The following is a 16354-nucleotide window of genomic DNA, read 5'->3' as shown; positions in this document are numbered from 1 at the left end:
ATCATTGTTGTGGAGCCCCATCATCTTTCTGGAGACTTCAGATTCGATGTTAGGCCTGGTCGTGATTTCCTGCAGAAAACTGATAGAGACTCAAACACAAAAACATGTATAGGCAGCTAAATGGAGCCTTTTTTTCTAGAATTAGTTAGTACTCTATATGACCATTAATATCATAACAAAAGTTTAAAAAATATATTAATCTTATAAATTTTGATATAAAATTCATACTTCAAGAAAAGTTTAAAGAATCAAAGAATTGAGATTAGTAGTAATAGAATACTCCCTTAATTTTTTTTAATTTTATTCTGTCTCACATCAGAAGATGGCTCTTTCTTCTGGTATGATATAGGGAGTTTGCATTTTCCTTTCCTAACAACATGCTTGAGTTTAGAGAAGGAGAGAATCATTCTCCAACTCCAAAGCCAGCTTTAATTTTTAATTGAACTGGGACGACAAGAAGACCATTTGTGTTAAGAGTCTTTAGAGAAGAGCAGAAACAAACATTTAGCAAGACTTACAAAATTGTATAGATGATATACCAATAGGCCAATTTACTCCTTATCTTGGGACATTTTTTCTAGATGACTTGTCCTTTTTCTTCAGATGTCTTGTTTGTCCAGTGTTCTTCAGATTCCTTAGCCTTCATTCTCTCTAAAAGACAAAAACAAAAACCTTTCCCCAAGACTAACTTTGGGGAAGTTCCCTTTTGGCAAGTTATATCTGATTAAATGAAATGCCATGTGTTAATGGTATAAGTTAGATTAAATTGGATAGTCACACTGGTTGATGAATTATCACTTCTTCTAATTAAGAGGTCTCTCTTGTTCAAATCGAAATTACCAATTTTGATGGTATCCACAGCTTATCTTCTCCTGTAGAAACAAAAGCAAAACCTTGTCCCCAACAGTAACACATATCCTGGTTTCCATTCTGAGGTCAGCACATCCTTAAAGTATATAGACTGATTTAATTCTGTAGTTTTTTCTAATATCCAATGTCTCTCTGCAGCTGTTGTTCCTTTCTCATTAGCATTGAGGAAATTCAAAGTTAATGGAGCATTATGCAATCTATTTCTGGGGGTTTTTGTTACCCATTTCTGTTTATTTAACATATCCTTTAGAGTTCTGTTTGATCTTTCTATAACTACTTGGCCTGTAGGACTATGTGGTATACCTGTAATATGCTTTATATTGTAATAAGCAAAAAACTGTTTCATTTTAACAGAGACATATGATGGAGCATTGTCAGTTTTGATTTGTGCAGGTATACCCATGATGGCCATAACTTCTAGCAAACGAGTGATTGCAGAATCAGCTTTTTCAGAACTCAAAGCAGTTGCCCATTGAAATACTGAATAAGTATCAATGGTGTGGTGTACATATTTCAATTTTCCAAATTCTGCAAAGTGAAACACGTCCATCTGCCAGATTTCATTCCTCTGAGTACCCTTTGGGTTACATCCTGCTTGTAATGGATTCTGATTGTAAAAGGAACAAGTAGGACATTACCTTACAATTTTCTTGGCTTGTTGCCAGGTTATGGAAAAATCCTTTTTTAAACCTTTACTATTGACATGATGTTTCTTATGAAATTTTGAGGCCTCTAGCATATTTCCTATCAATAATGTATCAATCTTATCATTACCTTGTGCTAGAGGGCCTGGAAGACCCGTATGGGATCTGATATGAGTTATATATAAGGGATAATGCCAATTCCTGATTATATCTTGTAACTGAATAAATAGTGGAGTTAATTCTGACTCATGAGGGATAAATTCTGCAGTCTCAATATGTAATACCACTCTTTCAGCATACTGAGAGTCAGTAACTATGTTGAGAGGTTCTGAAAAATCCATTAATACCAACAGAATAGCATATAATTCCAATTGTTGAACAGAAATATAAGGACTTTGAGCCACTTTACTTAAATTTTTTGATTTGTAACCTGCCTTTCCTTATTTGTTTGCATCGGTATAAAATGTACAAGCTCCAGATATGGGTATTTCCTGTACAATGCAAGGCAAAATCCAATCAGCTCTCTTTGTAAGTTCAATTCTATCACTTTTTGGATATTTGCTGTTAATCTCTCCCCCAAAATTACTGCAAGCTCTTTGCCAAAGTTCACTTTCTGCCCATAATTTTTGTTTTGTTTTGTTTTTTTGTTTTTCGAGACAGGGTTTCTCTTGTGTAGCTTTGCGCCTTTCCTGGAACTCACTTGGTAGCCCAGGCTGACCTCAAACCATATTTTTATTGTCCTTCTTAGTTAAAGGTATGACAATTTCTGCTGGGTCTATTCCTGTAATTGACAAAGTCTTAATTTTCCTTTTAAAATCAAGTCAGAGATCTTTTCCATATAATTTTTAAATTTTTTTACTCTGTTTATTTGGTAGAAATATCCATTCCAATATAATATCTTCCCTCTGCATTAAAATTCCTGTAGGAGAATGCCTAAAGGGTAAAAAAAAAAAAAAAAATGCAATCCAGCTTTGGATCAACAGGATCGTGTCTGTCCTTCCTGTACTTTCTTTTCTACCAAGACCAATTCTTTCTCAGCTTCAGGTGATAATTCTCTTGGACTATTAAGTCTTTGTCACCTTCTAAGGTTTTGAACAAATTACTCATTTCATTGTTTTTTACCCCAGCAATAGTTCATAGATGGGAAATGTCTCCAAATAATCTTTGAAAGTCATTAAGAATCCGTAATCGATCTCTCCTAATTTTCACCTTTTGCCTGCTTGTTTGAGACATGGTTTCATGTATCTCAAGTTGGCCTGTAACTCACAAGGATGACCTTGAACTTCTAAAGCAGCATCTCTACCTCCCAAGTACTAGGATGAAATGGTTCATGTTGTGCTGAGGATGAAATCCAGGACTTGTGCTCACCAGGCACATGCCCTTCCAGCTGAGCTGTGCTCCTTCTCATGAAGTACCTAATGTTGAAATGAGTTGTGAACTCCAAACATCCACGTGGCTGAGGCTCCCTCAGTTTCCTTGACACTCAGCTCATGTGGACCACATCTTTCCCCATCCACCTTTGAACCACACCTTCCTTCAAACGTGTCTAAGTGACCAGTACATGCCGTGTACTCTTCTGGAAAGTGAAGTCTCCTTAAGCATTTTACTAGAATGTATATGTGTGACTTTAGTGAAACCTGCAATTTTGCTGTTGAGAGACACTTAAAAGAACAGTATTCACTTGTGTGTTTGTGTGTGTGTGAGAGAGGTGGGGGGTGCTGACTGACTGACTGACTGACTGACTCACTCACTCACTCACTCACTCACTCACTCACTCACTCACTATGTAACATTGACTATAACTTATTGCATAGACCAGGCTAACCTCAAACTCAGATCCTCCCAAGTTCTGGGATTAAAGGAGTGAACTGCCCATCAGCATTTTCACTTTTTATATACTTTAAAATAAAATTATATACAAATTCTCCTTTTAAATTCTGCAAGTCAGTGGTTTTAATACTCTCACAGAATTGTGTGGCCGTGACTACCTTCTGATTTCAGGAACTTTCCATTATCCCTGGAAGAAATCCTGTATGGACCATTGATCATCCTTCATCCTCTCTCTCAGCCTCTAGCAGTTCCTAGCGTCCTTTCTGTCTTTGTTCATCACACAGTAGAAAATGAATGCACAATATATCATCTCCCTGTCTACTTTTCACTTACTATTTTCAAGTTTTGTCTATGTTTTATCTGGTATCAGCACTTCATTTATTTATTTATTATTTTGTTTTTTGAAATAGAGTTTTTCTGTGTAGCTTTGGAATCTATCCTGGAACTCGCTCTGTAGACCAGGCTGGCCTCAAATGCACAGAGATCCTCCTGCCTCTGCCTCCCAAGTGCTGAGATTAAAGATGTGTGCTACCACTGCACAGCAGTACTTCATTTTTATGGCAAAGTAATATTCCATTGTATGGACATACTGCATTCTGAGTCACTTATGAACTGATCAGCATTTCAATAGTGTCTACTCTTTGGCTGTTATTCATAAGGCTGCTCTGACAATAATGTATGGATTTTTGTGTGGAGATGTGATTGTTTCTATTGGTTGAATATCTTGCAGTCAAATCTCAGGACCACTCATTGACTCTGTGTTACAGACTTTGAAGACTATTTGTTTTCTAAAGCAGTGGGACCATTTTCCATCCACACCAACAATCCATGAGGCTTTACAAGTCTGAGCTTTCAACACATCTGCACCGAAGGGTCAGGTAGCATCTCAGAAGAGGGGGTGGAAAGGCTGCCAGAGCCAGAGACCCAGAACATGTACAGTGAGGTCGCGTCCTCAATACATGGCAGGGAAGCTTCACCCTTGGTGTCCCAACTAGAATCACCTGAGAATGATCTGAAGAATGGCAGCCCCAGTTGACATGCTGCTGTGGATGGGAGAAACCTCATAGAAATCTCATAGCTCTAAATAAGGAGCTACAAGCAATTATCGGCTGAGAAAGGGGGATTCAGTCTTCTCCAGAAACAAGCACCAGATAGGTTACCCAATCCCAAGTGCTCATCCCTAAAAAATACAGATATGAGCAACATTAAATGGACTCAGCGGGCCGTGTGTGTGTGTGTGTGTGTGTGTGTGTGTGTGTGTGTGTGTGTGTGATATGAAAGAGGAAGAGGTTATGAATTTTGGGAGGGAGTGGAGGGGACATGAGAGAAGTTGGAGTAAGGGGAGGATGGGGTAGAAATGGTGTATAGAATTAAAAAAAAATAAAAAGTTTTGAGTTTTAGCTCACTGTATTCTCTGACAGAGATAAGCCGTGTCTGCAAATGCACTGTGTGTTGTAAGTCTAACCTTCTGACCAGCACTCCCACTTTTTACGGCAGACACAAAGTTCCTTCTTTTCACATCGCTGTGATTTACACTAACGGTTTCCCATTTCATTTCAGCCAAGGCGAGATGACAGAGGCAATTAAATACCTGGAAAAGGTTGTGAAAATCGCAAGGAACAACTTCCAGAGCCTCGACGTGATCCGAGCGTCCACGATGCTTGGTGACATCCACAATGAAAGAGTGAGTCGTGTGCCCCTGTTTGTGGAAAGGCTTGCAAAGTTGGAAGTCTGTTCTCATTTTATGCTCGCTCTCTCACAAGTCAATGTGGAAAAGGGCTGAGGCCGCAGGATGGAGCACAGAAAGGTGCGGAACTAGGAATACCTGTTTCCCACTCGTCTGGTGGTGTACAGGCCCCACCAGCAGTGACCACGGCCATTCAGTATTCCAAGTGACTGAGTGTGAACAACAATGAAAAGATTTCCATTCAAAGGCACTTTGTGATAACCGTTGGCCCTTATCAGCTTACTCTGACATTCCTCTCTTGGTCCAAATTCTTATTTCTTTTTAATCCAGTTGGGATGCTCTTTATTAAGCCCCACCAGGCGAAGAAACAAAAACCCTAAGAATGATTCCAAAGGGAATTTAGAGTGGGTTTTCACAGCATCCCAAGATCCATGATTAGTAAATGCATCTGTTGTAATACCAATTTTATTACCTTCAGTTGCCCAGGGTCTCCTTTAGAAATTGTATGGAAGAAGCCTGTTTCTCTGGTTATAATTGCTGTTTTGATCATGAATCCGATCCGTCATTTTTTAGGGTAATTATATTCTCCAACTGTGTTCATGCACTCTGTGTTAATCTGAGTGTTCAGTGATTAAAAGCACTACTGTGGAAACCCACTGCTTGGGTGACAAGCCCAGCTCCCTCACTCTTAAGATCTGGGACCTGGGACAAGTTATTTACACTGCTAGGTGCTTTGGTTTTTCTCGTCTCACGGGGTTATTGTAAGGATTAAATTAAGCAACAAGAAAGCAGAAGGACGGCTGAGAAGAAAGAACCCTGAGAGGGTGGGAAAAGAGGGCGGGAGGGAGGGAAGCAATCATGAACAGGGCACAGCGGTGTATATGTGTGAAAGTGTCATAACGAAACCCAATATTTTACACACCATCTACAATGCTAAATTTTTAAAAATCAGCTGGAGAGATGGCTTGATGAATAAGAGTCCTTGCTCCTCTTGCAGAAGAGGTTTGCTTCCCTGCACACTCACCAGGACGCTCACAGCTTCCTGTAACCCCAGCTCCAGGGGATCTGACGCCATCTTCTGGCCTGTGCAGGTGATACACATAAATGTACATAAACACACACACACACACACACACACACACACACACACACACACATACACACACATACACACACGGTAAATAAATAAATACTGGCGGGCTGGGGAAATGACCACATCATTAAAGTATCTTTTTTGCAAGCAAAGGGACCTGATTTCAGATCCCTAGCACCTGTGTTCAAAAACAGTGTGTCACAGATGACTATAACCCCAGTAATGGTAGGGCAGGACCAGTGGAGCTCTTTGGGCGGCCATCCTAGCCAAATCAGTGAGCCTCAGGCTCAGTGAGAGAGATCCTGTCTCAAAAATACAATGTAGAAAGTGGTCAAGGGAGAGACTAGTCCTTGACCTCTGGCCTCCATACATCTGTACATACACATGCATGTATACACACATGAGCAGGTACACAATCCATATGAACACAAACATGCACCATGCACAGAGTAAATACTGAGGAGAAAAGGAGCTGACTTAGTGAGGGCAGCACCTTGAACTATTGCTGTGTCTGGCAGGGAAACAGGATTGGTATTGCCACGATTGTGCTCTACCACCAAACAGTTCTCTCTTCCAGACCCTCCAAGAGTTTGACTCACTTCCAGTCTCCTAGATTCAAAGCAGTTGGAACAGTCCAACCCACACTCTTAGCCACTACAATATTTTTTTAATAAAATGAGTTTGAAATTAGTACAAATGAGTGAAAGTAATGTTTTGTTTTGTTTCTGTTCTGGGAAAATCCTGCAAGCTAGTCATGACCTCTCATTTCTCTCAGCTTCCTGCTGCTCCTCTGGTTCCTTTGCCCTTCCCAGGAGAAGAATCCACCATCCCAAGAGTGACTCTAAAAGGAAATTTAGAATGGGTTTTGCACAGCACAAAGACACCAGAATTAGTCAGTGTGCTGACCATAACGCCATTTCTTCCCTTGCCCAGAGTGCTTTTGGAGACCCTGGGGAAGGCTCACAGTCTTAAGGTCTGCGGTTCTCTTGGTTTCCCACTCTGCCCCCTTCACCCCTCCCCTGCTTTCCTGCCTCCTCCCTCCAGGCCCCCACCCTTGCCCTCACCTTGGCTCTGCTCCCTCCATCTCCCACTGTTTCTCTCTTTCTGCCCCCCACATCCACCCCCAGGACCCTCCTCTCCTGTGCCTCCTCTGCTGCCCCCACCTCCTGGACCACTTCTGCCCTGCTGATCCCCACAGCGGGAGTTTATTTTCCAGATAAAGTGGTGGTGGGCAGGGATGCCAAGACTTGCCCTAGAAAAGCTTGCAGTCAAAGAGGGGACTGCGCCCCACAATAGCTGGATTGACAGACACACTGGACTGAAAGACACAGACTGACCCTCTGAAAGGACAGCTCTTCAGAAACACAACCAAGCACACACTGCTATGGCTTTCCCATCCTACCAAACAGTACTCCGAACACCGATGTTCCAGGTGACAGGAATGCCAAGTGTCCACCGTTTCCCTCATGACAGAAAGATACAGAAAAAGAGAGAAACACTAGAACTTCAGGCTTTCATTTTCTCAAGTTTTGCCAAGTGTTTTTTAATGTCACTAGTGTGATTTATTCTCTGACATTTGATTCTTGAACAGTTTAACGTACAAAGACTGTGTCAACTACTAAAAGTTAATTTTTACCAATTTAGCCTCATTATAAAATTTGGAGGATTCTGAACATTCATTCCATCTTTTTATATATATACATACATATATATCTTTATATATGTATTTGTTTTATTCATAGAGACAGACAGACAGATAGACACTATTTAGTTACTTTTCTATTGCTGTGATAACACACCATGACCAAGGCAGCTCACAGAAGGAACAGTTTATTAGGGGTTATGGTTCCAGAGGGCCATGAGTCCATTGCCATCGATAGTAGGGAGGCATGGCCGCAAGCACGTGTGGTGACTAGATCAGAATGTTGAGAACTCATTCATCAAACCAAAAGCAGGAAGCAGGGAGCAAACTGAGAACTGTATAAGTCTGAACACTCAGTACCATGGTAAGGTACGTCCTCCAGCAAGGCCATGCCTCCTAAGCCTTCCTAAACAGCACCACCAGTTGTGAACTAAGTGTTCAAATGCCAGAGCCAATGCTGGGGCATTCTCATTCAAATCACCAGTGAAAGACAGGCAGACAAACAGATGGTTCAGATATATAAGTTGATTCCAATACTTTGATGGGTCCAGTAGTAAATAGTCTTAATGACAAATAACATAACATTGAGTACATGATTTTATAACCACCCACACTTCAAAACAAAGCTTGATTTGTTTCTCAAACTGTTAAAGCGACATTTAGTCTTTGTGCATCACCGTTCTCCACCCTGTCGTCATTTAGAAGTGTCTGCTGACAGTGGCCCAGGCTAACCGAATTGTCCGTCATTCTTCTCAGTGCAGTCTGAAAGGCAGTCGGTATAACAAAGAGATTAATTAGAACTGGGGGGTGGTTGCTATTTCTCTAAGTTCTGCAAAATCCCTTCCTAAGAAAACGTTGACAACAATAACTTGCCACCTTTGCTCTTGAGTGGCTGAGGACAGTTCCCGATTATATTGAGTGCTGCCATACAAGCTACCCAGCTGAACAATTCCATGAGTTATTTGCACAGGTGGGAATTGACCGCTTCCTGGAAGGAGGTTAGAGCAAGGCTGAGAGTAACTAGCCTGGGTTTTGTCCACTTGGTTTGAACTGTGCCCAGCTGCTAATTAGTTAAGACATTGGGCAAGTTAGTTCTCTGCTCAGTTCCCTCACCTTCCAGATGTCAGTAACAAGAAAACTCAAAACTAGTGGCAAGCATCTATACCTGCGATGCCGTCTCACCAGCCCAACTGCACGATTTTCTGCATATTTAAGACATCTAGCAGAAAACAGTACTTAAAATGTTAGTATAAGTTATTATATTTGAAGTCTCTTAAAATTTAAAATTTGCAGCCGGGCGGTGGTGGCGCACGCCTTTAATCCCAGCACTCGGGAGGCAGAGCCAGGTGGATCTTTGTGAGTTCGAGGCCAGCCTGGGCTACCAAGTGAGTTCCAGGAAAGGCGCAAAGCTACACAGAGAAACCCTGTCTCGAAAAAAAAAACCAAAAAAAAAAAAAATTTTAAATTTGCACACAAACATTAAAACGATAAATGATTAAATGTTTACTGTAGTATTGACACAAGCTTTGAGTAAGCAGAGTGTTGTCAATATTCAGAAGAACGTACGAAGGGGTGTACTAAGGGCGGAGAGATAGCTTAGTGGTTGAGTACATACTGCTCCTCCAGAGGACGTGAGTTAGGTTCCATAAGGCAGCTAGCAAACACTTGTAACTCCAACTCTGGGGAGACCCAGTGCCTCTGGCACCTGCACTCATGCGCGCACGCGAGCGCGCGCGCACACACACACACACGCGCACACACACGCGTGCAACACACACACAATTTAGAAAATTAGCCTTCCTTTCATTCTTTTTTCTTTCTTTTTCTGGCCGGAAATTCTCAGCGAAGCCCGGGCCAGCCTCGAACTTGCAAGCCTCCTGTCTTAATCTCCCATGTGCTGGCTTTTTAGACCTAGGCCACTGTACATGGCTGGACTGGAAGATAAGCATGGAGTGCCCATTTCTATTAATCTATAAGATGTCACGTGACCATCACTTACTGGTACTTTCACGTCTTGCTTCTCCTGGCAATGCTGGCGTCTCTCACCACCCTCCACCTTTCTCTTTCCTGTCTCTCTCCTTGGATTTCCTGCCTGCCTCTAAGCTGCCTTGCCATAGGCCAAAGCAGCTTACTTATTAACCAATGGGAACAACATATATTCAAAGCACACAGAAAGACAGCCCCCAGCATCTCTGTGATTGGTATGGGGGATCCCAGCTGTCTGTGGGCAGGCTAAGTGAGACATGAGCAACAGGCCTGTAAATAGAGTTCCTTCCTGTCCTCTGCTTCAGTTCCTGCCTGGAGTTCCCATCCTGGCTTTCCTCCATGATAGACTGCAAGTTGTAGGGAGAAATAAATGCTTTCCTCCCCAAGTTGTTTTTGGTCATGGTGTTTAATCATAGCAATAGACAGCAGTCAGGAGAACTCGCCACCAGCTACCACATCTCATCCTTTCTGCCTCTGTATTGCTCGGGCCACTTATTTTAATGGTATTGTTAGTAATAAGTTTCAAAATATAACATTGTGAGACAGAAGTTACAAGGCAAAATCGTTATCTTGAAAAACACTGGAATTGGCATATTCTATGATTATGGTAGTGTTTTTATTATTTAAATTAGTGCATCTTAAAAATAGTCTTTATCTTAGTTAATCTTTTAATATAAAATCTGGGAGAATGGGCCTCCCATGCCACTCTGTAGATGTGATCTTTTGATGGAATGTTAATTGAAAATATATAATTACTATAAAGTGTCCGAATGAGAATGTTTTAGGGAAGATCAAGTATCTGCCCTTTATGAGATTTCTCATTCCTCAATAAGATAAAACAATAATCACAGTTAAAAGAATGGTAATTCTTATGTTAAAATAACAGAAAAGGGCCAATGAGATGTCTCAGTGGGTCAAAGCACTTGCCGCACAAGCCTGATGACTTGGGTTCGATCCCCCAAACCCAAGGTGGAAGAAGAAAATTGATTTTTGAAAGTTGTCCTCTGACCTCCACAAGTGTGCCATGCATGTGCAAGCCCACACTCACACACAGAGACACATACACACAGAGAGAGAATGACTTACCTTTAGAAAACACTCATTTATTTTGACTTTGCTTATTGGATCTGTAAGAAACAGAATAGGCATGAAAATTCTGTTACAAGCTCTGTTTCAGGTCTATGATGTCACTGAGCTCTTATCTTGGAACTGCCAGGGATTGCAGAGTACTGGTCGGGGTTGCCTTCGCGTGGATGGAATAATGTACGTATAGTTTGCTGCGCAACCTCAAGCTCCTATTTAAGATTGTCAGAAGTGATTTCTAGAATCATTAGAAACTTATAATAGAGATGACTTGAAAACAAAGATGAACTTTAGAAAGTTATACAGAATTTTAGAGGAGATTACATTTACATAGTAAGCTTTTGTAAGAATGAAGAATGTGGAAACACATTAGACACTAAGGAAAACTCACTCCCAGAAGGTACATTTCTTAAAAAACGATAGCATCTGAAAAGAATGAATATTGATTGCGTTTACTTGACAGTGTTTTAGAGACATTTTCATTGGTAGTAGTTCATGACAGACAGTTGTCAGTTTGAAGGGAGGACAGCTACCTAAGGGTAGTCCTGCCCCAGGGAGAAAAAGCACTTGGGTTAAATAAGGCCCAGGCCCACTCCAGGCATTACTGTCTGCTCTAAAGTGGGCACCTGCCCCTGCTGCCCTTGCTGCTGGGTGCCACTGGTGCCATGCAGCCCCACACACAGCGGCCGCCCCATGACTAAGCAGATAAATGCACGAGTTCATTTTAACACGTCTTTAAATAATGCTGACGTTTAAATGTGTGCCCATTTATTTATAGCCCTGGATTTGCCAGATTCAAACTCTCAGCCTAAATCAATGGACAGCCTTAGGCTCAGAAATATAACAGGAGCAGTTAGAGGCTTCAATTTCTGTTTTTTCCAAAGGGCTAGCCTTGGCCAAATTGTACTTTTTCGTGGAGTTTGTCCTTTCCCATTGGTATCTATCAGGATAATCTGCATTTTCATCATCTTTCATATTTCTCATGGTTCTCAGCCATATATAATTGGAACATAGATACCACCTTTCACATGGTTTTAATCAAATCATCTTCCCCATTAGAAATTTTGTTTTATGATAAAAGAATGAATTGCTTACAGCAACAAATAATAATTATTATGTATACAATATAAAGGAGCTTCACATCAATCAGCAAATTTGGTCAAAGGAATAGTTTGAATAGGAAGTGTCTATAGTCTGCCCTATGGACACAGGACACACAGTGTTAACATGTGTTGTGTGTGAGAGTAGCCGCTCATCACCATCCCGCTGTCAGGGTGTCTCCTTACTCATCAGTGTGACCCCTCATCAACCTGCCCCACTGCAGAGGGCTAGGGGTTGAAGCTGCACCCCCTCTGTGCTGGTGTGTGGCCCGAAGATGTATCCATGGGGTTTGAATGCCCATTTCTTTCACAGAGTATGGGAATAGGGATTAAAATTTTATTGCAAAAAAAAAAAATCTCTCCTGTGAAAGTTTCTTTTGAAAGGAGTGTTCAACCATGTTTAAATATCTCTATTTTTTTCTGTGTGTGTATGAGTGTTCACATGTAGCGGGCACAGCTGTGTAGGTACACATGCATATAGAGGCCAGTGGTTCGAGTCATGTGTCCTCCTCAACCCCTCACCTTCTCTTTGTTCTATCCACATTACAATCATATGTTTTAAATCTCGATTCTCCCATGATGTTAGCCAAGCAGTGCAGGTCCGTCAGGAGAGAGAGGCAGTGACCCGCATCAGCAGAGAGCTGCAGGTGTCAGCTGTCACCACTGACGTGCTACAAATAAAGACAAGAGACAGCTGAAGACATTTCACTGGATACACACAGGGCCATAATTAGTAACGTGGTGCTGAAATCGCGGCAGCCGGCTCGCTTCCCCGCTTCCCCCTGCTGCTGTGTGCTTCATGTGTTTCAGCCATAGTTGTAGCTTTCTAACCAAATTAATTTCAAGATTCTGACCGTCAAGTGACCACTGCTCACAGAAGACAGCCTTCGGATGAAAAGCCAGCTTGCCTGCTCTTTCTCTTCAAAAATGGGTGTGCCGAGGTGAGATGAGCAAATATGTGAAATGGGTGAGGTAAGAAATAAAAAAGTATTCTCTCTTGCTCACTAGGGGCAGTACAGCAAGGCTTCTGAGTACTTCCAGCAAGCTTTCCGTACCACAGTGGAGCTCATGAAAACGGAGCTGATGGATGAAACCAAAGTTCACTTCGGGATAGCGAGAGCCCACCAGATGATGGTGATGATGAAGAACTACATAGAATCTGCAGACATGGACAGCCTCAACTGCCTGCTGTCCTGGAAGGAGAGTAGAACTCAAATCAAATACGACCCGATTCTGGGTAAGGCTTTGGCGTTTAGATTTTGTATTATCCAAGGTATTTCTGTTGGAAAGGTTTGTTCACATGTTGGTGACTTGAACTTGCTTCGTAATTTTGTTTTCGTTCATTTGTTACTACATTGGAAGTTGGGTGTACTCTCCTGCCAATCATACTAGTACTGTTTATGGGAAGCATACACCAGTAGGGGTGATCTGTCCTACCAATAATTCACCATCCTTGAGCTGGCACTTCCCAGTCATCTTGGAGACCACACTATGTACACTATGTAAGGAATAATTCAAATAAGGAGTAAGGCATGTGAAATCAACTTACGCCTTTTAATACTATCCAGTCACACGGCATGCAGATGAGAGCAACTGTAGAGACACTGGGATGGATGAGGTACTTTACTGATAATAAGTAGCTAATGTTATTTTTATAATCTTGAAAATATTTTATAACAATGTTTCTACTTTTCTTATGAATAATTAAATTATTTTATTATAAACAACTAGGCTAGTGTAAGGGTCAATGTTGGATGTTAACTTCATTAGACTCTAGGCATGAAGCTCAGGTTATCAAGCTTGGTGGAATCACCTCTACCCATTGAGCCATCTTGCCCACCCTGAATACCAAACTTTTTTAGCTCATTGTTAGATCCTTGAGAGTTCATTCCACAGCTTGGAGCTACCTACTGTTGGCTTTAATGCGGCAGCACAATGTTATTTATTAAGTGGCACTGTTACTGTGTGAGAAAAGCCACGAGGTACGACAAAACCCACTATAAGAGTTTTATTAGAAGGAAGGGACAGAAGAGAATGTTATCAGGCCTGTGGAAGACGTGCATGGGGGTGGGGTGGGAAGAAAAGATAGGGGAGGAGTCTGTGACCCGGTTTTTATGCATTCCCCTGCACATGTGTATATGGGCTTACAGAGCTATGCCACGCATGCACATATATTGCATGATCATACTGCGCGCAAATTACATGATCACGCGGTGCACAGATTACACGTAAGGCCCCTTGCTTGGCTACTGAACTGCACATGTGCAGTCATGTAGCTGGAGAAATAGCCAGGAATTCCAACATTCCAGACTCTTTGCTTATTATAAAAAAAGGTGGGTGAACGGAGATGGGGGCGCTGTGTCTCCTGAAACTGCTTCCAGCTGACTCAGTGGACATGGTTAACTCTTGGGGGACAGAGAAGGGGGGCTTCTGAGGTAGCCAGGTGTCCTGGGGTAGTGGATTGTCATCTGCTGCTTTGGGAATTATCTGACAAGGTGCTATCCAGGTAGATTCAAGCTGGCTCCGGAGCTCGCTGACCTGTCCAGGTAGATTCTATGGAGCTCGGAAGAATTTTTAAACATGTTAAGAAGCAGCCATGGGAAATTTAAAATCTTGAGCTTGTGACTATGATGTTGTAATATTTTAGTATCCTGCTGTAGTGTTAGTGTTAGTGGGGGCAGATATTTGGAACATGCTCTTAATTTTTACCTGAGATAAGCCTTATCTGAGACAGATTATTTTAAGGCATCTGTTTAGCATCCAGGAGACACAGGTGATCAATTGCTGAGGGCTAACAGTAATAGATTGTTATATTAAAGTCTGTTTTTTGCAGAGCCCAGATACTTTTGAGTCTGGGGGTGTAAATACCTCTGGACTGTTACTGTTCCTTACGACCTGGGTATACTTGATTGTCCTTGGACTCCAGGTCTATGGTGGTCCTGTAACAATTAGCTGAGTAGTTAATTAGGAGAGGGAACCAGGAAGGAAGAGCTTGTGGAGTGATGTCCTCTGAAACGAGAGAGAGCAGGGCCCTGTCTGTGTCACTGTGCATGAGGAGGAGAAGAGGCACTTCTGACAGGTCTGGAGTGAGGCAACTGGTGGGAGTTGGCAAATGAAATGAAAGCTCCTACCTTAGCTAAAAAATCTCTTCCCATTAGGAGCACAGGGCAGGTTGGCACCACGAAAAATGTGTGTGTAAGAGGGATGCCCCTGAAAATACAATTAAGTGATGGGGTGTGATGAGATAGGCAAGGCTGCCCCCTATCCTCACAATAGGAAAATGAGGAGATGTGAAACCCCAAAACTCCCTCAGGACTGAGTAAGTGGCTCAGTGTCCAAAATTGGAAACGGATCGCCCCATGATGCATCCTGGGTTCCCTGGGAGCCCATGGCCAAGCCTAGGAGGTCTGCTGGAGGTCTTTGATTTCCCCATGCCATGAGGTGCATGGGGGCAGTCAGCTGACAAATGTCCCTCTTGGTGGCACTTCAGACAAGGCTTAATTGATGGCCCAAGTGGGGCAGGACACACACAAGCCCAGCGGCCTTTTCTACCACACTTAGAACAGGGACATGGAAGCCTTCAGGCAGCCGCTCAAATAGCATGTGCCAGCATTTGGCAATTCTGTTCATGGGCTTTCTCATCTCTCCCATGGTACCTTAAATGCCACAACTGAGACTTCTGCCTGTGGGGTGAGGGGCCCTCTCTCCAGGACTTAAGTTAGCCCTGATGTCAGGAAGCTCTGGAAGACATAAGACAGATTTTATTCCGTATCTTGAATTATGTTTTTTAGCTTTTATAGTTTACTGGTTTGAGGCAAGCCTCAAGAAGAAGTGGTCTGTAGCTAGAAAGCCAGATGACAGTGTAATAACCAGGTTATTGTAACCCCAATGTGGGTCCTGATCGGAAACTCACTTGCGTGCATCCTAGCCTGCTTCCAGACCAGTCTGTGCTTCTCAGGGCAGCTGGGAACGGTGACAGTGAGAGTGAATGTGGGAGCCAGAGTTGGGCAGTTAGAACAGCCTGCCTGATACCAGAAAGCAGAGTGGAGGTCTGATAGGTGGAGGTTCTTTGGAGTCAGAGATTCCTCGGGTTCAGGTTGTACATAGGCAGGAGAGAAAGACTCAGAAAGGGAGGGTTCAGAGCTTAGGTAAAAGCGTGGGGATAAGGTAACTCTTTCCATTTGCCTGTTCGCTGGCAGAAGTTAGATAATTCCCATGGAATATCGGGGTCCAAGCAGCCATTACATGGCCATATTTATGAGTATCCCAGGGATATTTAAGGTATTTTTCAGAGGAGGAGTAGGACCAAGAGGAGGAAGCCTTTATGTCCCATGACTGCAGCCAAGAGAAGAAAATGAAAAACTAAAATAACAAACGGGATCCAAGACCCCAGTCTCAGGTATCCCTGAGGTTAGGGAA

At 42.4% G+C, this 16354-nt stretch overlaps 1 protein-coding gene across 1 annotated transcript in view; it reads left to right on the top strand.

Annotated features, from left to right (window-relative positions):
- The window catches only part of Ttc29 (tetratricopeptide repeat domain 29), a 200009-nt gene that overhangs the window by 124423 nt on the left and 59232 nt on the right, over window positions 1-16354 (top strand). The window contains exons 10-11 of the mRNA XM_028892914.2: window positions 4905-5028; window positions 12944-13172. Coding sequence (XP_028748747.1) covers window positions 4905-5028; window positions 12944-13172 — 353 coding nt within the window. The remainder of the gene's footprint in view (window positions 1-4904; window positions 5029-12943; window positions 13173-16354) is intronic.

The sequence above is a fragment of the Peromyscus leucopus genome, chromosome 5 (assembly GCF_004664715.2).
Source record: "Peromyscus leucopus breed LL Stock chromosome 5, UCI_PerLeu_2.1, whole genome shotgun sequence".
Classification (NCBI taxonomy): Eukaryota; Metazoa; Chordata; class Mammalia; order Rodentia; family Cricetidae; genus Peromyscus; species Peromyscus leucopus.
This window is presented reverse-complemented; position numbering and strand designations above follow the sequence as displayed.